Source organism: Eufriesea mexicana, unplaced genomic scaffold (genome assembly GCF_001483705.2).
Source record: "Eufriesea mexicana isolate 0111107269 unplaced genomic scaffold, ASM148370v2 scaffold1049, whole genome shotgun sequence".
In the NCBI taxonomy this organism is placed as follows: domain Eukaryota; kingdom Metazoa; phylum Arthropoda; class Insecta; order Hymenoptera; family Apidae; genus Eufriesea; species Eufriesea mexicana.
The window spans coordinates 166061-191173 of NW_016909187.1; the positions used below are offsets into that span (position 1 = coordinate 166061).

The 25113-nt window shown below is 38.8% G+C and overlaps 2 protein-coding genes across 2 annotated transcripts in view; both read right to left on the bottom strand.

Moving 5' to 3' along the window:
• LOC108547482 (leucine-rich repeat protein soc-2) overlaps positions 1 to 1971 on the bottom strand; it is a 2761-nt gene extending 790 nt beyond the window's left edge. The window contains exons 1-3 of the mRNA XM_017900032.1: positions 625 to 1971; positions 266 to 456; positions 90 to 169 (exon numbers count right to left, since the gene is read on the bottom strand). Of these exons, the coding sequence (XP_017755521.1) occupies positions 90 to 169; positions 266 to 456; positions 625 to 1971 (1618 nt within the window). The remainder of the gene's footprint in view (positions 1 to 89; positions 170 to 265; positions 457 to 624) is intronic.
• An 8380-nt stretch (positions 1972 to 10351) lies between these two features.
• On the bottom strand, positions 10352 to 20416 carry LOC108547479 (class A basic helix-loop-helix protein 15). Its single transcript, XM_017900029.1, has 4 exons — positions 20288 to 20416; positions 17525 to 17713; positions 15447 to 15583; positions 10352 to 11294 (listed from the first exon to the last, which is right to left on the bottom strand). Exons 1-4 carry the CDS (start codon positions 20414 to 20416, stop codon positions 11138 to 11140), a joined length of 612 nt encoding a protein of 203 aa, XP_017755518.1. The 3' UTR covers positions 10352 to 11137.
• Between the last annotated feature and the right edge of the window lie 4697 nt (positions 20417 to 25113).

Below are 25113 nucleotides of genomic sequence, written 5' to 3' on the forward strand. Positions count from 1 at the left end.
ATATATATATATATATTTGAATAAGTGAAACCAATTATTTTGAATGAGTTTGGTAATGCCAATGTTAAGTTTGTATAATTTTACTTTACCATGGGGATCAAATTCGTCGCTCGAATCTTCTGAGGTATCCCAATGTTCTTTCAACAACTCATTATATGTCGTTTCTGATCTAAAATGAGAATAATATTTTGTTAAAAGAAAATATTCATAGGAATGAAATCTTTAAATGGTTTAGATTTAAAGAAGAAGTTCAATTTCAACTCACACTGAGCACAAAGTATGTTTCTCTGCTGAGAAATTACTCTCATAGGATCTCAACGATGATGGTGAATTAATTTCATTGTCCAATGATGGACACTCTTTTCGTCCACAGATGGATTCATAGCCAAATAAGGAGTCCAACCAATAGTTTCTCAAAGTTTCTCTCATATGTTCATAACAAAGATCCCTAGTGTGCTATTGATTTGATTTATTAATACAGAAAGTCCATTGTTAATCTTTTGTAAAATAAGCAAACTGTTGAATAAGTCAATTATCAAACTATATAAAATATTCAACAGAATAATATTAAATTAAACTTGATGTACTTTCAGCCATGAAGCTGTTCTCCTTTTATGTCCTTACCCACAAATTTTCAGTCTGGAAGTAATTTTGTTCAAGATCTAATCCTTTCAGTTTTGGCAAGTTCAGTATCACTTCTGGTACTGTTTCAAAGTCATTATTATACAGATCCATATATTCCAAGTTTTTCAAGAATTTCACACTGTCAGGCAGTCTGCTCAAATGATTATGGCGCAGTTTTAATTCCTTTAGCAACATTAATTCTCCAATTTTCTCAGGAAGGTTCATTAATTTATTATTATCCATTATTAACCTGCTCAAATTCTTCAAAGAACAAATTTCTTCTGGCAAAAAGTGAATATTATTGAAGCTTAAGTTTATATTAGTTAGATTAACAAATTTATTTATTATTTCACATACTACTGGAAGCCCTGTATTACGCATATCAATTTCTTTCAAACTAGATGGTCTCTTCTTTGTCCTGATGGGCATGGTTGGAAAATAATTTTGGTATTTGAATTTTTCATTTCCAACTGTCAGTTCCTCAAGATTTATCATTCCAGATATTATGGTTTCAAGAAATACCTCACTAAGATTGCATTGCTTCATTGATAATCTTTTAACATAGGATATTGTTGACTTCTTTGGTAAATTGAATGTTCGAAATCTTGTGTCATTCAATGACACTGTATGGAGCTTTTTATACTTGGGACTCAGTATCCATTTTGGAAATGAGGGGGAAATACTATTCCCATTTGCATAAAACATGGTTAAATTAACACTCCTGGGATAGATATTCAATTCTGAATTCCAATTTTGAGAGAAGTCAAGAATTTGCAAATTTTTCATTCCTTTGGCCACACACTTTGGTATCCTTTTAAATAAATTGCAACTGATGTAACAAACTTCTAATCGATTTAATTTTGCACATGAATTTGGAAGATCAGTTAATTGATTCATATTTAAGGACAAAATTTCTAAGTTAGTCAAATTACCTAAATTGCTTGGAATTCGTTGTATTTGATTTTCACAAGCCCATAATTTTTTCAAGTTACATAATTCACAGATTACATTTGGGAGAGAAACAAAATTATTATTATTTAAATTTAAATATGTTAATCCTTTTAGCATATTTAGGTAGTTTGGTAAATCATGAAGTTGACTGTTGCACAAGTTGAGATCAACCAGTTTTGATAGATGTTCATTAAATCCATTAGAAAAATAGTGTTGTTGATTTCTTGATAAAAATAAATTTTCAATGATTTGTTTTTCTGTCATATTTGTAATTTGTTTGTTATTTTCTTTTGCTAATAATGGATTCAAATCATTTTCACAAGAAGTATCGTTTGATGCAACATTTAATATCATTTTGTCATTTGGCAAACTTATCATACTGGAGTTTTGTGTCATATCTAATAAACAATTTAAAAGTTTTGGTATGATTAGAATATTTTATAATATAGGTATCAGGATTTATATATCCAAAAGAATGTACCGTGTCTGAGAGAAAAAATAGCACATCTCAAACATTGGCATATTTTAAAATAACAAGTATCTCATCCAAGGTATTTTATTCTCTCTGTTAATTTTGTAAAATGTATAAAATTATATATAAATTATGCTATTTTTTTATCAGGCATTATGTAACAATAGGTAAATATCTTCTTGCAATTTAATTTTAAATATAAATTTAATATGAATTTCATCATGAAAAAATATAAACAGAAAGAACAAAAGTTTTAACATAATAAGATAGAATATAGGATAAGAAACAAATTTTCGTTTTTTTCAATACAAATATAACCTAATAGGAAATAACATTTGTAATTAATTTCGTTATATATAAACACAAACCTTAATAGTTTATACTGTCGTGTAAATATATTTAAAGTATTTCAATAATACTTAACAAATTAAAAAATTATTGTCGATAAATACAAAATCTCAAAAGTTTTTCGAAGAAATATTAGGTTAGGAACTTGAGAAAATTAACAGGAACACGAGGCGTCTTTTCTACTAGCATAAATTTCACCTCACAGAGGTTGCTTAGAAAATTTTATTTAAAATTGGTAAACAATAATTTTAATTATTTTAAATAAAATTTTATCTAAATTTGTAAAGCAGGAAGCTTGATAAATGAAATGTTGACTTCGGATATAATTAAGGAAGATATTCAAGGCGTGATTTTAAATGTCCAAACCAAAGATAACGTGCAATACTGATTTAATTTTTAATTTCTGAAAAAAAGAGGCCTCAAAATAATAAGACATTTTTTTACGTAAAACAGGGCTTGCAGAGGCCAGCTCATTTTATTTAGGAGGCTTATATTTCTGTTTTGTACACAAATGTATACGTATATGTATATTTAAAGCGCTGTATACAATCTTTAGAACGTCGTCAAAGTTTTCTATGTAATATATCTTGTCGTTACATTTCATTTCACATATTAATGATGAGATTTACATGTTCGTTTCAAACAAAATCGACGCTCAAAGCTACGAATTCTCTTTTCGTGAGTTACTTTCAAATTTCCTCGAGCTTCTTCCATTCGATTTCGGAGTAAATTTTTCCTCTGTACACTTCATGAAGAGTTCCATTGAAACTATACAACATTAAGATGAATACATGCCGTAGAAAATTGCACCCTGTTATTTTCAGAAATTAAGTACCTTAGTAACATCAGCGAACGAGACTGATTCGCTATAAAAGTTCGTTTCCATACCGTTTTACATCGTAAATGATATGAGGCGAGTGTCTTATGCGTGTTGAAATGTTAGATGAATAGTGGCTGTTCGAATCGAGGGACAATATCGATTAAAATATCTCTTCTTTTTCCCTTCCGGAAGTTCTTCGAGTTCTAAGATGCCGATTACGGTATACCCTATTGTATAACAAATTCGATCAACGTATTCTTCTGCTCGTGTTCGCAAATTTCTTTTTCCCCCGTTCGTCTATGTACGTACGCTAGTAAAATTCTGTAACTCCTTATCAGACCTGAACAAAATAGCATTCGTAATAGAAACGGGAAGAGATGTCGGTCGATTCGTCCAGCAGTTACGATTAATTTTGGGAGAGGACGTACGTTGTCTTATTTAATAAAGTGTAAGTATCTATTTAGCGAATACGTGTCTCTTGGTCTAAACTAGATATAAGCTAGGCCTGAAGCCGGCCTAAGATTACGGTGTTTATTTAAACGGCAAAGATTCGAGAAGGTTGCAGATGTGTTCCGCGAATATGCTGACTGTTAAGAGGGTGTATGTGGTGTATGTGAAAGTGTATGTCGGTAGGCTCGCCCTTATGGCAGATGTGACTTTGGTGACGAGGTCCGCAAGGTACGACGTCACGGTGACTCGAGAGGGGGTAAAGAGGATATAAAAGGACCGCGGAAGGCAGTCGAGGTGATTTTTGTTGATTTCGGTGATCTGTGTGACTTTGCAATAGTGAACGAGTGGTCTGGGTGGAAAAGGGACGACGGAATACGAAGACGCACATGGAGGCTGTAGCATTTGAATAGAGAGGTACCCTGGACCCAGAGATCCTGGACACAGAGACCCTAGTGACTATTAAGGACAGTGGTAAGTACTAGCGATACACTGCATGTCTATCACACAGTTCGATTAGTGAGATGATTGCGTCCATTAAATTCCTCGTTAGTAGTTCGTGTAAGAATTCTACTTTGTTGGATCTAGCCAGGCGTATTTACTAGGAATGCGAATCCGAAAAACAAATAGGGAATCGATATGATCTCAAAACCATAGGGAAATTCTTAATTGGCTGGGATAAATCCAATATTAAACGTAGTCTCGAGTGAGCTTGGTTTGCGGGCATACCGAAGGGTAGTGTGAAAAACACGGACGCCCGATATCGGTATTTGCTGCGTTTAGGCGAGTGTTATGCGTCCTGTGGCTCACGGCTAGAGGTCAGTCAGTAAGAGAAAACATAAAGTCCAGGTGGTGAGTTAATCTAAAGCGAAGAACTACAGTTGAAATGGATGGTTACGTGTCTCGTGAAGGCTTTAAGATGTAACAGTTGCATAAGGTTATGAGGCTTCGCGGATCTGATTATCGGTTATGGGAGTATGCTGAGTTTCTGGGTTAATAATTTAGGATAGGGAGCATTAAATATTATATCGCTAATAGCGAGTACGAAGTAGAATATCGGATATTGCATTTAGGATTAATTAACATAGATAATAGCCTTAGAGTAGTCTTTACCACTAGCTCCAATTATACTGATAAGGACAATATCAAGGATGGGAGGTGCTGAGAGCTAATAACGAATGATTTGTTGTTGCACTGATTACAAAGAGTTTCAAAAAGAGATAATGTGGGAAGAAAATTTAAGGACTTGGAATTCTGCAGCCATGCTTATGGCAGGATGCTCATAGTAGATGATATTAAGTGTTCAGGTACTGAGCTTTTTAATACAGAAATCAGATGTTAAGGTTTGCCCAGTGTTAGACATATTGAGTGTAATGAGAGTATCTGCGGAATACATTCGCGACCTTCTCAAAATTTCATTTAAATGAAGTGGCCATCATAAACCTAGGCCGTCTTCAGGTTTCCCTTTAGGCCAAGAGACATGCATTCGCTAAATGAATTCTTACAAAGAGGTCTTCTACTAATATGGGTCAGGAATTTTTATGTTCACGGTAAAGCTAGCGAAATTATTTAGAAATTATATGAAATGATATACATTTGCGTCGTTAATCGTCGACAATGGTTATAAATATGGTTGTTGAACACTAATTATTAATCGACTAACAAAAATGACTAAATTAATATAAATAAAGAATCGTCGAAAAATAAAATTGTGTCTCGCGTGAAAAGTGGCTCCAAAAGGGCCTTCTCCTAGCTACGTCAGTGAACTATCGCGCTTCAAATTCCTTTTTTCCGTCTTGTAATTCCGTTTACAACTGCTCGGTTAGTAATTTGCAAAAATTGTGTACCACGTGGTCCTGAAATAATACGAGAAAGTCCTTTTCGACCCGGATCAGTAGAAGACCATAATGGCCGACGAGTGGTTCGGCTGCTGAACGAAAAGATGGAGGCAATGTGGTTATTGTGCGCGTGGATTTCTATCGCGAATGCTATTTTCACTCAGGTCCGTTGATTGTTAGCGATAAATAATATCATGATCCGTCCTCATCATGAAAGAAAGGGTACGCAGTGGTGCGTCGATCGACTCGAAATGACAAGAATTGTACTAACGTGACATTAAACTATAGCGATAAAATATTAATAATATTAATAATAATATTAATAATAATAATTAATAATAATAATACAAATCGTAGAATAATCATAGCGATAACAATAATATGGTGCGCGATACAAACTAATATGTGGCATAGGAATATGTTTCTCTTGAAATATGCAATTCTGATCGTGAGTATGAAAGTGTAATGGATGGTAAATGTGTATCACCGTTAGCTTCGATCGTTATATTCATTCGAAAGAGTACGATAACGTTTAAGAACCATGAGATATATGGCGTGGAACTTCGTCGTATCTTCTAGTGTTTATGTTAAATTCGGTTTTCAAGATTGCACGAATGGTTGTTCTCCCGTTGTTTTCCCAACGAACGCGAACGCAAGAAAAGAAAGGGGTTAGAGGAGGAGTTAGCAACGAATACGTTATCCTAATGAAAACGAGATATCAATCCCTAAACGCTTTTAACGCCGCGATAATTTAGTATCGTTTCTTACACGCGAAAGGAAGTTCCCGCATTTGAGACTCATCATCGTAAGACAATACATTTCCGTTTCTCGCGTCGTTCGTGTCTATTATTTAATCGTATGCTTATGTACGTGTGCGCAAACAAACACTCTCGCCGCACACACGTGTCTCTGCGTGCTCGTGCATTACATCCGGATTAAGCGTACACACTCGATTATTTCTCAGATATCGCGGATACGAGGAGCTTATTCGTACCGAGTTTCCATTTTATGAAAATATTACCGTGAATATTCTTTCCTCGTTTTTTCCTTCTTTCCTTTTCTCTCGTGATTATTAGCTGCCACCGATGGACGCGACGAATCCGATTGAGTTTTCAGTGTAGAACAGTGATTCCGAGTCATTGATCCGTAAGATAGTCTCGCGCGAAGTTCTATGCTACGCAATTTAGGCAGAGTAATAAATAAAGATCACTATTCTAAGCTGAAAAGCATTAATTCATCGTTCGCGAAACCGCAAGGAAAATATTTACGAACGATTTCGGCTATTCGAAAAGTAAACTTAGCTTAAGCTGATTTATGAATTCGGATCGAGTTCGTAGAGATTCTTTCTCCCTGAGTCTAATAGCAAAGAAAATTTCGACATAATTTATCTCTTCTGGATAAATAATAATGGCAGAATGAAGTACAAAAATAACGCAGTTGCATGTACATACGTGTTATTTTTGAATATCGTAGAAAAATAACTAATTATTCGTCGACTATTTTTCACTGTGATTTTTCATTTAAATTTAATATTTATTAAAATTTAAAATGGCTGCATTTCACGTTACGATAAAAATGCAGAAAGTTGTCAAACAAAAGAAAAAAAAAAAAAAAAATAAAGTCCGTTTTAAACATTCAGAACGGATATTTAAAAAATAATTCAATTCTCTTTCTCTGTATCTAGAAAGTAGAATTTAAATCGAACTCTGTTGTGCATATAGTAGGCTAAGAAATAGTTGATCGTGTACTTTTGAATCGGATGTAATGTACGTAATATGTACTCCGTTACGTTCGTATATCTACATATGCATATATTGTTTCTTACGTTCTCTTTCTTTCGACGATACGTGTGTACACGCACAACCGCTGTGGGTGTACACACACGATTGCACACAAACACGTATGCAGAATATGGTCACTTATAAAACTCTTTCTTTAGAAAATATATTTCTATATATATATATATGTATGTATTATAGATAATTCTGCGTATGTGTGTACATATACATAATATATACTACATAGAAACATAACTGAAGTATATATACACTCTTTTTCTGTATACTTATTCGCATTTTATGGTACTTAGTCGTGCGTATGCTCGTAAATCCCCAGTAATTCAGGACAAACGATGAATATTATTGCGTAACGTGTGCAATTATTTCCGCGATAACTAAATGCGTGAGAAAAAAAAGGGGAAAAAAGGAAATAAAAAGGCAAAGAAAAAATGTGTATATGAAAATCGTCGAAGTACACGAACAGATACAACATTTCACACGAAATATGTAAATTAATACGAAACTAATTCTGTCATTCTTTTTTTTCAATGTTCTACCCGTGTATCGGATAAAAAACGGTGCAACAGCGTTAATTACCAAGGATTCGACGTGCATATCACTTTTTGCCTTAAACGGTAATCGTATAGTACGACAAACAGCTGGAAGCTTTACACGCTAATGCAACATTCGCTTGTATTTAGATTTCGATGGAGGCGATATCAACTTTCTATAGCTTTCTTTCCTCTATCCGTCGTTTAGGTATCGCAGTACCAACGAAAGATATCGTAACAATTAGAGTAGCTCGTCCCCTCTTTTCTTCATCTTTTCCCATTTTCCACAACACGCCAGGAGAGCTAAGTTTCGCAGAAAGTTAACGAAGAAGTATTCGCGAAACTTTCGAGTTGAAGACTAATAAAAGGAAGACGATTCGACGGTTTTAACGGTAAAAAAAAAAGTGGAATTTCGATCCGATACTGCTACGAGTTTCTAATATATTCAGGCCATTCGAAACATCACGAATTTACGTAGCTAGAACCGACAGAGACTTCTGGACATATATGGCTCGATATATGTATGCTTTCATACGAAATAGCGTAAACGTTTCACTAGAATCGTGTACCCAATCTCATCGTAGATTCAAGTACGTGTACAGCTAGCTTTTCTTGAACCTTCGACGAACCTAACCGCGACATCGACGAATCGTCGAAGCCATTTTAACGTTAAACCTACCACGATCAGTGGAATGATCCATGGATGATCTAAATGATCTAAAACTAGAGCAGAATCCTCGTCCTTTGCGATCCAAGTCGCGTTTAACATTCTATTCCAACATTTTTCAAATCGATGACGCATCAACGTCGCCATAACTTTTCTCGGATTAAATTAAAACGCGAGGGACCATTGTTGTGGCTGTCAGGCCCAACTGGACGCATCGCAAAGGATCGAAGAAATAAACGAAACAAGAAAAGATAAAGATTATACGTGTACTCGAAGAGGAATAACGTTGGCCGCGAAATTTTGAAAGAGAAGTTGGAAAACGAGGATTTACGTCGTGGTAGGTTTAACGTTAATACGAAAACGCAGCTTCCAGAACTTTCTAGCAGCTAGCAAAAGTCCTGGCCGCGGCCGTGGACTGTCTATAAAATTTCTAATTCCTTTTCTTTATTTTCTTCTCGATAGAAACGCTGTTCCCAGCGCAAGGCAAGTATCACAATTTTCAGACGTACGCGTAACATCCGGATTCTCGTTAAATTCGTTCACCTCCGGTAATTTTACTTTCACTTGGTCGGAAACCCGTTCGTTAACTGGAAACGCAGAGAATTCAGCTATGCCCGATGATCGCTTTACGCGCAATCGAACAGTAATCACGCGAAAAGAAGTCGGAAAGGAAGCGATTGTTCACGCTCGAGTCGGAAAAAGTGAAAAGTTGTGCCGGGTAAACGCGGGTTAGGGTTTTGGGGGTGGAAAAGGAGGAGGAAAGGGGAGAAGGAGAAATGGAGGAATGACCCCGCGAGTTTAAGGCGAGAGACGAAGAAGAAAAATCGTACGCGACTAGTTTCGTGCATCGACCGTGAACAATGTACCGATTAAATGCATCGCCTACTCTTTTACCGAAGAGAGAAGTTCAGAGAGCTCGCGGAATCGATCGTACGAAGCTAGTCGATGAGTTAATCTCGCTTCTCAGCGAGATCTGGTAACTTAAGTCGATGTCTCTGGTCCCCCGTTCTCGAGATAATACAGTAAATTATTATATTATCACATTCGCGATTAACGTGCATCGCGTTAATCACCAACGTGCTAATACACACGTATATATTAATATATAGATATATATAATATGTATATGTCTAAGGTACGCGTTATTCCTCGAAGTCCGTGTCTTCGGATATACTTACGCCCGCTCCTTATTACTCGATCGAAACATTAAACGGAGCTTCTTGCTTCTTCGTCTATCATCTCCGATATTCTTCCAAACCATTCGCCACACTCTTACTGCCACTGACCTAACCTTTCCCTCTGTCTTATATATTTTCGTTCTATCTACTCGCGCAGCGGCAGTAACAGCGAACTTCGATGGACAATTTCTAAGCTCAGTGTTCCGTTTGATGCTTAAACCGCGTTGAACGAACCGGATTATCCTTTGCAGCGATCACTTGCACATTTTTCATTCGTAGTTGCCCCGCAGCGTCGTTTCGACGGCCACTTCCGGCCTGACAAACGTCCTCGGTTCCAACTTGCACACCGTAGACGATTACCACAAAGAAACAAAAAGAGGAAATGTTTTTAGCACGGTGTCGCGCGCGGGACGATGTGCAAAACGAGGTTTCTAATACGAAATTCTATCACAGTTTCTCACACTTGTTTTACTTATTTTTTTTTTCCTTGTTTTCCGTTTGTCTCATCGAGTCGCACTCTGATCGTTTACCGTCGTCGATGCGATCCGATCTTACGGCGTCGACCTCGAGATCCTTCAAAATTCCAGCCAACCAATCTACAGCACCTTCCACTCGAATCATCCTCCATTTTGAACACGATTCGAGTCCGCTCGAGCAACCGGGCCAACTTCGCGCAGCTCGCGAAACAGGCTCCTCTCCCCTTCGATCCGTTTCGATCGCTTCGAATCGACTGAACCACCTCGACGTCGTCGACCTTTACTTGTATCTCTCGTTTCTGTTCGAATACCTTTGGCACGTGACTAATACATTGGAAACGGGCACAACGATGGTACGGATTCGCGATGGTACGATCGACGAGTGTGCAGCGTCAGCCACTTTACATCGGCGTCGCCTGTAATCGAAAGATCGAGGTGTTTCAAGGTAACCGGCCGATGTCACCGGAGAAAAGGTTAAGAAAAAGAAGAAGAAAAAGGAGAGAAATAATCGCGACAGAGAGGAGAGAAAAAAGAAAGAGGGAGGGGAGAATTCTCTGGCCGGGACTGGCCGTGAAGTCAGTCTTTTTTTCTTTCTCTGTCAACCTCGCACCTTGTTGGCCTTCGAAAGATCTCCAGAGGTCGACCTTGGACGGATCATTTCGTAAAAGCCGAATTGCATCTTCTTCGATAAATCACGAGTTGGCTATTTAACGACCGTTTCGACGACGAGTCTCTCTTAGCTCACTCGTTCCCCCGCTATCTTCAGGTTCGACGAAGCTTCGTCTCTTCTTTCTTCCTTCTCGCACTCCCGTTCTCTCTCTTCTTCCCCGTTTGTTTGTTCCACGAAGTTCGATCCGTGGCCGATTCTTCCGTTTTCGATTCTGGATCTCGTTTTCCTCCGATGGACGCCTCTCGCCAGCGTCTCTCTTCGTCGAACCGGGGATCTGGCGAACGAGGATCGATCAGTTTCGGACGCGATTAGACCAGCTACGGTATCCTGCGTTCTAGATCTTCGTGAAGCAGACTATTGTTGTTGGTTTCGTGCATCGATGCCGGTGATGCCTCTTCCGGTTGTTCACCGCCACTTAATTCTAATTGGCCTGTGCTGTCACCGCTGCTGGAGCCACACTCGCCGTCGACGAATCTGAAATTCAATTGTCTCGTGTTATTTTAATTGCCCTGTTTTCGTCGCATGCCTCTTACTTGTCGCAGGATCCCGGCAGATAGCGTGCCGTTCGATCGAAATTTAATTACCGGCATACACAGCCGTGTTATAAATTTAGTTACCGCGACGTTCGAGTCGATCGAGGTTCCTTTGCTAATTATTTTCGCGGATTTTATAACAGTGACAGGGATTTTACCGTCGTTCCCGAAGTCACTCGACTTGTCACGGTGTATGTACATAGTATAATCGTGGTATTTGGTTATGAGGTGATTAAGAGGTTATGGTTGTCGATATTCGATTAGACGTCGGGCAAAGTGTTTGGTATTTAACGTCGCGATGCCTTTGGCGAACGGAAACACCGGATGATTTATCGCGAGGTATAAATGATCCGAGTGGGCGATCCTATATTGATATTTCGAGTAGTGCATGAATAGAGACAGCCGGTTAGTTTGGTTTTTATTTTACGAGGAAACGATTTAAATGTAATGGCTCGTTTAAATGCCGCGTGCACGCACATAATTGCAATTTTTGCGTTCAATCGTGCGAGATATAAAGTTCACGGTCTTTTGCTTTCCAGGCGAATATCGTACACGCAGCGCGAATTATCGGAAATGTAAAATGTTCGAGTAGTTTATTTGCTTGTTGGAGATATAGGGAAATATTGCATGCGACGTTAAATGATTTCATGGGGTTAACGAGATGCAAACGTTGTTTGTTAAAATGTCTATCTTTCCCAAGTTAATTACGATCTTCGGCATTTCGTTACCGATGAAATTGCACCTACTTCTCTGTGAAGAAGAAAAATTCGACATTTATAACAATTGATGCTTTATTTAGTCCTCAGAGAGAAAAAAGGAAAGAGACGATACTACAAATAGCTAATAAAAATGTAGGAAGGCAAATAAAAGGAAGGAAAATAAAAATTCCTATAAAATATATATTTCCAATTAAAATGCGACACTCTATAGCTTGTAAAGTTATTCAAATTTTATCACAAACATTTATTCGTATGTCTCTAACGTTAAAGCAGATAATTACGCGTTTTCTTGCACGGTCCAGCAAACCTCGCAGCATCCGAAGTGATTACTTACAATAAAATTTCCTCCGGTGTTTCAGCACAGTGATTAACAGATTCGGCAGTAATTATATTAAATCGCGTTAAATTCTATTAAATTAGACGAAATTAGATTTAATTGGATTAAATTGGACGCCGTGTTACTCCCCTGGAAATGATTTCCAACGAGTCTCGTTGGCTCGACATTGAGAACATTTATTTATCCTCGCGAGGTGGGATATTTTTACACCGTGCTACACGAATGTTATTTACATATTACGATACGACACCGTTTCAAACGTAATGAATCACGGTGCAACTAATTACCTTGGACTCGCGACGTTCGCACGGAAGAAAGAGAAAACGGAAAACTCAAACGCGAAAAAGAGCATCGCTATCTTTCGTTTCCTTAGTCAATGTACCGTTGATGAGTCTTGTTTTCGCGATGAAGACAGGCTGTTGGCTCTGCTCCAATCATCCAGAGATAAATCGAATTGCCCCGATTTATCTCGTCAACCGAGAACTTTCAAATTTCTCTTAATTAATTCTCTCTTATGGCCAGTTTTCCATTTCGCGTTACGCCGCAAACGTTCCTTCCATTATCGAAACACCATACCAAATACCAAAGACACGACTCGCAATTTACGATTAGCTAAATGCCGCTATACTTCTTTCCCTCGATCATGTTTCAAATCGCGAAGCTTAGTCTGCACGTGTCAGCCGACCGACTTTCGATATCGTTCGATATTTGCCGACGTTGCATTTTAACCTCAACGACTATGATGCAATTAGGCTTACAGAATGCCATTATCTCGCGCGTTATCTTCAAACGTTATCTTATAATTTCGACGCTCACGCGATTTTTCCATTGCAGGTTCTCCGATCGAGGGATGTTCGCGCCTGGCATCGATCCTTTGGCCATGGATCCTGACATCGACCCGCACTCGAGGGGAGGAAGGACAGGATGGCGAAGGGTGAGTAAGATTTTTGAAAAAAGAAATTGTATTTTTGATATTTTCGTCGAAATTCGCGAGATGGACGAACGCTGGATGCAAAAGGTTTCTCGAAGTCGAAAATTAAGCGAAACGTTAATCGAAGTTAGTTTACTCGGGCAGCAAGAAAGATAATACCGGCGAGAGAAGTATTCCGACAGTGGATAAAGCAAAGGTCGCCGATAAAATGCTGCCTTCACTTTCGAATGTCGATTCGATATCGGCGAACGTTAACGTTAATAAATAATAACGAATAATATTCCATTTTATCTCGAACGCGGTCGATTAACGCATGTACGACACGGAACGTCCGAACGCGATAAAATACGAATTAAGATGGCAAACGAAGACATCCCGATCGCGCCATTTAGGGTTCGGCGAACGCAATCGAACGCCGTGAAACGCGAGATTCGCGGCTGCAAACCGTCGTACGATCGGAATAGAAATGTTCGCCTAATTTGCTTGGCATGCACACCTTCCATCGGCGTATTAACAACCATTGCTTGCCGTTAGTTTTACAATTAGAAAATAACGTCACGGCACTGGTTATGTGCAGTCCATGAAAGAAAGCCGGGGTTCATCTAACGACTATGAGAATTTTACCAAATTTTTACTCCCGTATGAAAATCGAGGTTTTCCGAATTTACGCGTACATTCGTGTAGAAATTCACGCGAAAAGGTCTTCATACGTATTATTCGTTATGGTGCGTTTGCAATGCAGTTTCTAATATATTTAAAATTTTTAATATTTATCTCGCTCCGTTGTGAAGGTATCTTTAATGGTTCCGATATTTTCAGATTCTAAAAATAAATTCGTGGAATTTTTATGAGAAGCTAATCAGAATTAATTTTTATTTTGGTTACTCGTTACGATAAAATCGTTTGCCCTGTGTTAAATCGCTTCTGCGATCTTTGAATCCGTATTTTTCGTTACGTTCTTATCGTTTCACGTATCGTATGTAGAATTTGAGAAAAGTAACAGGGTTTATAGATTTTTGAAGGACAGTAGTATTCGATCTTACGAAAATTTCGTTTTAGTTCCTATCTTCGTATACTTCAATTTTCTTTCGATAACGATCGTACGTTGATTAAATGACACGTTGATAACATCGAAATCTAGCACTTGTCTCGGAGACATTAAAAATGGAGACATTTAAATTCGTCTAAATAGGTGAAACGATTATTTTTATTTCATCGGCTGTTTTATCGAGAAAATAACGTCACACCGAGTTACACGCGTTTTATTCGCTTTCATACTGGTTTTTGACACGTCTTCGACAGTCACGCGATCTTTTCTGACACTTCGTACCGTTGTGTGCCATTTTTTCGATTAATGGAATAGAACGATAGGCAAGAAAGGCGCGAGATATTTGGAAATATGCAAGTATGCGGGTGCAACGGACGAGAAAGCATCGAGGCGTTGAAAGAACGGTGAAAATGAGGGAAAAGCGGTGTATCTTTGACCGTTTAATGCCAATCGGACATTGTACTCTAACTCGGTTATGTCGACGTGTACGACATTCGAAACGCCTGTTGCAAAAGCCCCACGGCTCGTGGAATAATCGAACGAAATTCGCGAATATTTAAATCGCCCATTTGCGGTACGTTTTCGAGTAATCGGAGTGGCTTGTCACGAGGTGACAAATTCATCGGGCGAGGTGAAAAGAAAATATCGTGGAAAGATATCTCAACGACTGTCCTACTTTTCCCGCGCGTAAAAACGCGTGTTAAAACCGAACGCGAAGACTACGACGTTGCAAGTGTCGCTTTAAAATACGAAATTTGAATATCTGTACAGGTATTATCTTTATGGACGAATTACTTTTATCGCCGATTACAAAGAGCATTGAGGTAAAAGAGAAATTGCACGGTGTTCTCGATTGTCAATCACGTGTCACTAATTCGTCGCAGAAACTCCACTATTCTCTCTTATTGGTTATCGAAACTCTCTATCTTTGTCCTTTCCAATTTTATCTCCTTCCACGGTTACGTGCACCTTTGTCCCGCCCGTTTCGATTTTTCCCTATTTTCTTTTGTTTTCCTTTCGTTAAACAAACCCACGTACGGATTGATAAAGCTACTTACGTGTACGGTTGCTCCTCGCCACGCATTTCACATATGACGTTTGTCAGGGCCATTATGTAATTCTTGGCCAACGTAAGTGTCTCTATTTTGCTGAGTTTCCTTTCCATTTTTACGTGTGGTATCACCTCGCGCAGTTGCTGAAAATGATAACATTGTTGTCGATAAATTCGACATTTCAATTACATCGTACGTGTCATAGAAGCCGTAGTTATATACAGAATTTTATTAAAGAAAAAAAATGAAAAAAAAAGAAGAAAGAGGGAAAGAAAAATGGCACGAATGGGAAATTTGATGAATTTAAAAATTGTGAATCCGCTTCTACGTTTTCGTTTTTATTCCCGTATCCTCGAGGTTTCCTATTTTTCTTCGCAAATTTGAATTTACCGCCGCGGGAATAGGTGACACTCGCCTAAGGCGAAGCAACGAGCCACCACGTGAACTTTACAACTTCGAATTCCCTTATTTCACAACCCTCCGCGTCTTCACCCTCGAATAAGATCTCAAGCACTACCCGGATCGCCCACGCTCCTCTCAGATCCGGCACTGGCAACGTCTACACGATGTTACGTTTCTATTATTGCTCTGAAACGGAGTACTGCGCGAAATACGGCGAAAAGAGCCACTGGGTGTATGAAATACCGAGATCGTGCTAGGACGTAGCCCTCGCACGGATAAAGTTACGACGTCGGGACACCTTTAGCTCGAAAAATGGGATTTGGTATCGACGTGGGTAATGGTAGAGTAGTGGGCTGAAAATGGAAGATCAGGAATCGGAGATGTTATAACTGGACGAAGTTACGAGAGAACGTGGAGCCTTCGAGGGAACAGAATGTGACATGGAACGAAAAATCGAATCGGATGTGTAGAAAACAAGTTCTTTAACAAGCGTGACGTAACTTTGAACTTTGAGATCGTACTATTATATTCTGAAGCTAAATGAACTGTGTAATTGCCAATTTTCGATATTTTGTTTAAAAATATAGACTAAGACGTGTCAGGAGGAGCTTCGAATCATATATCTGAAAAATGGCGTTTAGCTTTTGAAATCGAGAGATTAATTTTTCAAGATAAAGCTTCATCGTCTGTTTGAAAACGTAGATTCAAGTATGTCGAAGGAAGCTTCAAATTAAATTCATAGAAAATGGCTACTTTGTGGAATGTAATATATGTTCAGACTCTGAGATCTTGTAATTAAATTCTGGAAGTAAGGGAGCTATGTCATCGCCGATTTTCAATATTATGTTTAAAAATATAGACTAAGACATGTCAAGGAAAGCTTAGAAATGTGGTATAGGTTTGAAAATTGAGCGATTAATTTTCCAAAGTGAAAATTCATCATCCGTTTAAAAACGTAAGTTCAAGTATGTAGGAGGAAGCTTCGAATCGAATACATAGAAAATGGCTACTTTGTCGAATATGATATATGTTCAGACTCTGAGATCTTGTAATTAAATTCTGGAAGTAATTGAGCTGTGTCGTCGTCAATTTTTAATATTTTGTTTAAAAATATAGACTAAGATATGTCAGGGGAAGCCTCGAATCGAATATGTGAGAATTTAGGTTCTGAAATTGAGCGATTAATTTTTCAAGCTAAAATTCCATCTGTTTGAAAACGTAGGTTAAAGTATGTCGAAGGAAACTTCAAATCAAATCATAGAAAATGGCTACTTTGTTGAATGTAATATATCTTCAGACTTTGAGATCTTGTAATTCAATTTAGAAGGCAAGTGACCTCTGTTGTCGCCAATTTTTAATATTTTGTTTAAAAATATAGACTAAGACATGTCAGGGGAAGCTCAGAAATGTGTTATAGGTTTGAAAATCGAGCGATTAATTTTTCAAGCTAAAACTCCATCGTCTGTTGGACAATATAGGTTCAAGTATATCGTAAGAAGCTTCGAATGGAATATATAGAAAATCGCTAATGAGACGACTTTGAGATCTTAAGATTAATTCTTGAGGCTAACCGAACTGTTTTCATGGTCGATTTTCAGTGTTCTGTTTTGAGACGTAGATCGAAGTATGCGATGGAAAGCTGGTCGTGGATCGTAGGTATTTTGTAACGCGTGGAAAATTACCTCGAAAGCGTCATTTAGGGAATGCATTCTCATTCTTTCTCTCTCGTTGCTCTCGAGCCTCCTGAGGTTCCTTTCCCGCGCAGAAATTCCACTTTTTCGTCTCCTCGTCGTCGGTGGTCCTCCACGATTTCTTCTTTTCGCCTGCTTCGGACTCCTCTCGCTGCCACTGCTGTCGCTCTCCTCACCCACCTTTTTAATCGTTTCAAAAACACCCATTAACTTCCTTAACTTCGCTAGCTATCCCACTCGTATCATTCTCCAATTATTTCGCTAACCTCTCCTTTCTCGCGCCATTCCCGTATTACGAAAGAGCTACTTCGCGACCGGAAATGAATACCCCAAGAAAACAAATAAAAAAAAAAGAAAAGAAAATAGAAGAGATAAAATAAATGCAAGGAAGATCGTGAAGCATTTGCTGAATTTCTACGCGTCGATAGATGGGAAAAAGATTTGCGCGAAAAACTAACTTTATCAGGGATATTCGATGACCTTTGTTCAGTTTTAATAACCGATACTGGTTACAATGACGATTAACTCTTTGCGGCACGGGATTTCAGATTATAAAATAGACCCATGTTGCATAGAAATTTTATTGCGTTTTAAATGAAATATTTCTATAAAAATTAACTTACTTTCACGATTTTTCACATAAAACCAGGAAAAAAAGATTGTCAGGATAAACGTTCCACTTGCAACAATTGATGAACCAGTACTGGCGTGTTAAATGTTGCCAACACGAGCGAATGCATTTATAATATTCATCGAAGGTATTACCAACTGCTTTACGTAAATAAGGCGAAATATAAACATATGCGCATGCAGCTATTGCGATATTTCGAGGTGGGATTAAAAGTGTCCCACCTTTTCGATGCATCGTAATGCATAGTGGGACACTTTTAATCCCAGCGTGCCCCAAAGAGTTAAAGAAGCCTTATTCGCCTGTGACGTGGATGCGATTTTCTCGAGATACATCAAAGACGAAACTTCGTCCATCTTAGCGCTTCATCGACGTATTTTCATTATGTACTTAATAATCGTGCAATTACGTAACGAACTGTATTCTAATATTCGCTGAAAACTCGAGTTTGTCGTAACGTAACAGATAAGATTAAGATTGCCACGATATCTATATAATTCTATTTACTGCTACACACAGGCTTGTCGCCTGTCAGGATAATCAGATTCCTTGTCAGAGTACTCTGTCTCGAAAAAGTCGATACGCCCACTGGTAACGTCTCCGGGGAACAGAGCGATCGACTTTAAAGTTTGCGTTTCATTTGCAAGTTAATCTAGTCTTATTCCTGCTCGCGACCGGTACTTACGCGGACACTTTAATTCGTATATCAATCGCGTTAATTAAATTGAAACTATGACAATCATTGTCCCCGACCGATCGAACGGAGATAACGCGGTTGCTTCACCGATTCGTGGAAGGACTGACCGTGGAAGCGAAATGATCGGTAAGCCGCGACGGATCTCGTCGGACATATTGAATGTCAATAAATGGCAACCAGAAGGAAAAGAATATTTTTAATTTCAGATTTCACTTGAATGTTACTCTAAATATATTTCGCATCGTTATCTCCGTACATGTTTTACGTTTTTACGAGCTCTGCTTAAAATAATCACGTAAACTGTCCGGGACATTTACGAATTCGAATGGCGATAACTTTATCTTCGTATTTTCTTTCATACGTAAACCTCACATGCCGCGGAGTGATTACGGTTCAACGTTGCATATGAAACACATGCACCGCTTTAATGGTATTAATAATTGATACCTTCGGTCTCGCTCAGATATCGACCGTTGTTATTATTGACGAGAAACCCGCTCATCTTTATGAATGAGTTTTCCAGCATCGAATAAAGTAAATCGCACGAATTTGTCAATTAGTCTCGAATGCTCTGTACGTTCGTGCCGGTGCACGATATTTGCCGATCGTAATCGAGATATTCGTCCAATCTTCGACAGGTAGATCGGCACACGCCGATAAAGCTTGCTCAACATGAATTTACAAACAATGCTACAGCAACGTGTCACAGTACGGGAAAATGATAGCACATCCCACAATTTTTAGCATTTCTATATATTACGCAGCCATACAATGCGTCACTTTAATAACACGAGTAGGCTTACGAATAATTATGATAATTCAAAAAATCGATAATCGACGGTTTAATATTTTTCGTGTGGCGTATTAAAGAGGTAATTAACCGGTTACCAAATATCAATAACCGATATAATAAATCTGGTCAAATCGGTTGACGTTAATCCGGCTAACTATACAAGCTTAGGTAAATAATATATTTGTTCAAAGGAAAATTATATATTTGTTCCATATTTATGAATATATTCCAAAGATATTAATTTTTTTCAGTATTTTTATCGACCGTATAGTATAATAATTTTGGTAAAATGAAGTTTGATTTATACGAAATATTTTTCTGTACCGAGATATATCGTTTGCAAATTATTGGAGAAACACTTGAAATCATAAGCTGTGCTATCATTTTGTCCCGTGCTGTACAACTCCGTTCTTATACATCGCTAAACATCGATATGACTTCGTCATCGTCCATCCACGTGTTTACTTGTACGATTTTTCCTCCATGTTATTAAATCACACATCCACGTAGCAGCAGTAAGCAACGAGTATAACAGACCGTTTCACTCTTAAGTAGAATTTAATTCATCCGGTCTCGAAGCGCGTTTTATCAGCGTGTCGGACTTAATTACGACGAAAATAGAAGGAAAGCCCTTACCTCCGCGCCAACGACATGATGGCGACTGCGTTTTCCGGTAAGCGAGTCGACGGAAGCGTCGTCCAGGTCGATATACATCTCCTGATCGCAGTCTTGATCGCTACCCGATAACCTCTCCAGGCTTCGCATTATCCCGAGGAAAGTTATGCTTTGGACCCCCTGCAATCGCACACGGTTGCAACATTAATCTTCGTCGGGTGCTTGAAAAATATTTAAATACCGCTAATTTCTCAATGAATCATTCATCAGCGATATTCAGCCGTTCATCGTGACTAGTGATTCAGACGTCCGGTTCTTCGTCGCGTTCCGTTACTTTTCGTAGAAAGTGTTGAGAAAGAGAATCAATAACGCTGTCGCATAACCGCGGTGCTAATTGTCTTCGGCTAAGTAATTCAAACAGACGATTAGAAACAAGGTCACGAATCTACTTTGGATCTACAATAAATCGATTCGCGATAATATAACAGACATGAAAGAACATATTCCATCTTCTCTAACTTCATCGTTTGAATAATCGGTCACCACGTTACTCATATTTGATTGACAGTCGAATGACAGTCAAGACCGTGTCACTCACGGTTGGCCCCTGGTTTCATTTCCAAATGTTATTCAATTCTAAATGTTAAAATGCAATAATAAGAAAGAAAAGAATTGTTGCTCGAGAAGTAACCCGAGTTCTCAGCAATTAGCAATTTACGTTTGGCAAGAGTGCTACTTAACTCGGTTCAATTACGAACAATTATGAAAGCTGAAAAACGGAACGAAATATCGCACAACGAGGTTGATATACAACACTCGCGGGGAACAGTTAAGTAACGCAATCGAATGATAAGTCGGTACATAGTCCTGTAGCATGGGGAATCTTTCAAAACAAACGGCTGGTGAGTGACAGTTCTTTGTGTCTCATATACGTCAACGTCTAAAATGGTTTACATATGAAACAGATGACGTCCACCGAACGTCACTGTATGGCAATGGGTTAACCACTTGTGGTGTAACGGCGAATCCATTTCGTCATGAGTTTCTTGTGCCAAACTGCGCCAAGTCGCACGTCACGTGAATAAACTTACGCGGGTTTTAACGCGAGTGAAATAATTCATACAAATTCCGCAAACTTTCATAAATACCTTAGACTAAGCGAAACAGAGATACAAGACTAAATGACCGGTTAAAACTGAACGCTTGTTCGATGCACCGAGAGATTGACAGATCTGGGAATTGTTCACGACCAGGTATAACGTCTCGGACTATGGTGTGCAGGTTAGCGCGATATCAATTATGAACCGAAGCTAACTGTGAATCCCGGCGAGCTTACGCGGCAAGAATCTCGATAATTCCTTGTTACAACAGTGGCTGATTGCTAGTGTCAACCGGAGACAGGTTACCGGCGAATATGCAACGATACCGCGGAGCTCGCGTATCAGCGATTTCTAAAGAGAAATTCTAATTTCGTGCCAGACAGTCTATCGAATGCCAGACATTTTTGCGCGAAATCGCGAGCCGATCGTTCGCCAATCGCACGAAGGGATCTAAGGGGAGGCCACGGAAAGTCCGGCAGGTCAAAGCTACCAACAAAAGCCCAAGTGTCGGGAAATACCGACGCGAGTTGCGAAAAATCGGCGTGGCGAGAAGATAAGCAAACCAGGGGATCTCCCAGTGTAGTTGGTACGGATGTATAAACATCTCAGGACAATCGTGAGGCACTCGCGACGAGAGACGTGCTCGCGAGCCGAGATAATCGAAGTGGGATATCCCGTTTTCCCTGGCTCCGCTTGATTCAATGCCAAGAATTCTTCGCACACAGTTACGTAGGCTTCTCTGTTTTACGATCCGCGATTAAGTAATTGCATGTATCAACCACGACGTATGGACAGTTATAGGTCGAGCGTTATCGAGAAACGAAAATAATGTAGCCGGGTATTTCGTGATCTTCGATATCCCTGCCATTGTCGTTTCCTCTCCCTCTTCCTCCCGTTTTCTCGAGTTTTCGCGATATCACGGGGATGAATGAAAGCGATGCGTAAATGGAAATGCCGATTTTGGTACGAGTATCGAGATATCGATATAGGATGTAGACTCTAAAAGGTTGCGAAGAAGATTGATATCACGGTTGAAAATTGAGAATAATTATTGCAATTATTATGGCATTAGGACTGCAACTATTGCAACTTATAATTTGTCTACATATTGGATATATGGATGGTAATAATTAAAGTGATACGATAAACATGATACAGGTAACCTCCTATAACACGGTAGATAGGTTCCTAGAAAATACCGTGTTGTATGAGACTCAAAGCCAGTACAAAAAGGGGGAGTTACGTTCCGAAAACTTACTAGAAACAAATTTTTATTTTAATTCTACATAAACAACTTAATTTTTATTAAAAATATAAATGTACGTACAACACAAAACAAAACAAAAACAAAAATATTATTTTAATTTAACACAATTTTAATTTAATAAATTTCTTCGTCGTCACTGCTCATGTAGAAGTACGGTGTTGTACAAAGGTTTTTGCAATTTTCTTATTGCGTTAGAGTGAAACCGTGTTATAGGATGCCGTGTTGTAGAAGGGTTCCCGCAATTTATGAATCGTGTTATAGCGAAACCGTGTTATAGGGGGACTACCTGTATATATAATTACGTCTTTATTTCAATAAAATGTCAACATCAATTTTGTCCAAAGTAATTCCAGGACTTTTTAGTAATTGCTGAGATAAAAGGTCTGAAACCAGTCATTTGGGCTAGTTTGGCACCAATCGATTTAATTTTCCCAATTTTGAATTAGATAAAGGAATATTCTACTTTTAAGTATAATTACTTTATCCACCGGTGCAAACAGTGAGATAACCAAATAGCGTACCAAAGTGAACGTGTCACGATCAAAATATCGTGAAGGAAAAGTAGTAATTACCACCTGGGAATAGTCACAGAGGAAATCCGATTAGAGAATGAACAAACATTCCTCGAGTTCGAATATCACTGGGAGAGAAAAAACGACGAAGGAAATATGGAGAGAAAGCCTGCGGATGCTTTCTTCTGGATTGTCCAGTTCGATTTTCTCGTCGAGGAAACTGACTGGTAATAATTCCGCCTTTTTCCAGTCCCCTTTCAACATTTCCAACTGATCGGACGTGAAATCTTTCTCCTCTTCTTTCTCCTCTCGATATTTCGAGCAGAAATAAACAGGACCAATAATTAGACGAAATAACACATACGAGAAAATTCGGGAAATAATACACGAAGACGAAATTTACGACTCCTGGATGTTTCACGTTAGCTGGCTACTCGCATTCATGTGAAAATAATGATACATTCTACGATATAATCTGTTAACGTAATTGTTTCTAATGCAGTGGCTCGTGCAACGTTCCGTGTACGATGTAATAAGAAAAAAAAAAAAAAAAAAAAAAAAAAAAAAAAAAAAGAGATCTAGTGTAGAGCATAATTGCACAGGCTACGTACATATTGACACAGAGAACGCGGATTCTAGCGAGCAGGAAATGGAATATTGCGAATCCTTTTTTCTCCGTGCAATATTCTTGTCCGAGAAAGGTTAGCCGTGTGCGAGATAGAAAGGAAGAGAGCCGTCGTTCAGAAAGGAAATTACCTTGCGGCTGGTAGAAATTTTATTTACAAAGGATTTCGTCGTCCCGTTTGAAAAATATTCATAGAAATTCCAATTTTTACGGCATCTCGCGTTTCACTGCTTTTAGCGTTTCGTGACCTGATTTTTTATACCTTTAAATATTCCTTTGCCCCCTCCCCCCGTGGCATTTATGCGAAGCTACGCGTCGGTCTTGCGATTTATCTCATTTTTGTTCTTGGCAGATGGAAAAGAATGTTTTCCTCGCCGAGTCGAGAGACTCCATGCTAGAATGGCAGCATCCCAGTGAAAGAATTCCACTTTGTACGTAATAGTCTCGCGATGGAAACTCGAATTCGATCAGAAACAGCGAAGCATTCTATCATATTACAGCGCGTAGTAGAACCTCGATTATCCGGATTAATAGGAGGACATGAGTGTTCGAAGAATTAAATTTTCAGACAATACGTGTTTTTTTTTTTCCATTTCAATTGCCAGACCAATTTTCCGTGACCTTCTGTTCACGTCACGTGCATTGTACGTTGCCAAAACTAATAGCGTTTCTTATATCACGCATCGTGATATTTATAAGACTGAAAAATCATTATGGTTCCGCGAATAGTCGTTCCAGATGCAAGGTATAATTAAAATAATTAAATAAGCGGAAAATTCGGAGTAACGTGCGTGCATATGACAGGAAACACGTTGAAAAATTGCTTACTCGAAAACTTGACAGGGGTCTGTCAACGGACGAACATCTAGCCGTGAAAAGGGGAATTAAAGCGTGTCTTACGCTCCATCCAGTGTCACAATGAGATACTCCGCGCGTAATTCAAGCGAGGTACCCACTCGACTCCATAACCAGGCATCCTTCGAGCATCCTTCGATATTAATCCCCGTCGAATCCATCAGCGATACATCCTCCTGATCGTCGAACGCGTCGGATCGATTGCGTCTGGATGGAGAGAAAAGTAGAAAGAAATTCCTGCGCGTCGTTCCCATTGAGACCACGACCGCCATTGCCCCGAGGCAGAAGAAAAAGATTCCACTCGGCGTGGTTACTTCTTATCTCCTCCATTTTCTTTCTCCTTTTACCCCTCTTTTCTTGCTCTTCCTCCTATTTTTTCTTCCTTTTTTGCGCCGTCATCGACCTCAGACCAGAGGCCCCGCTAACGACATTCACAGAAGCATTCTTGCTCACGGCCGAGTGCATGCTCGAAGCTCGCGTATAATGGC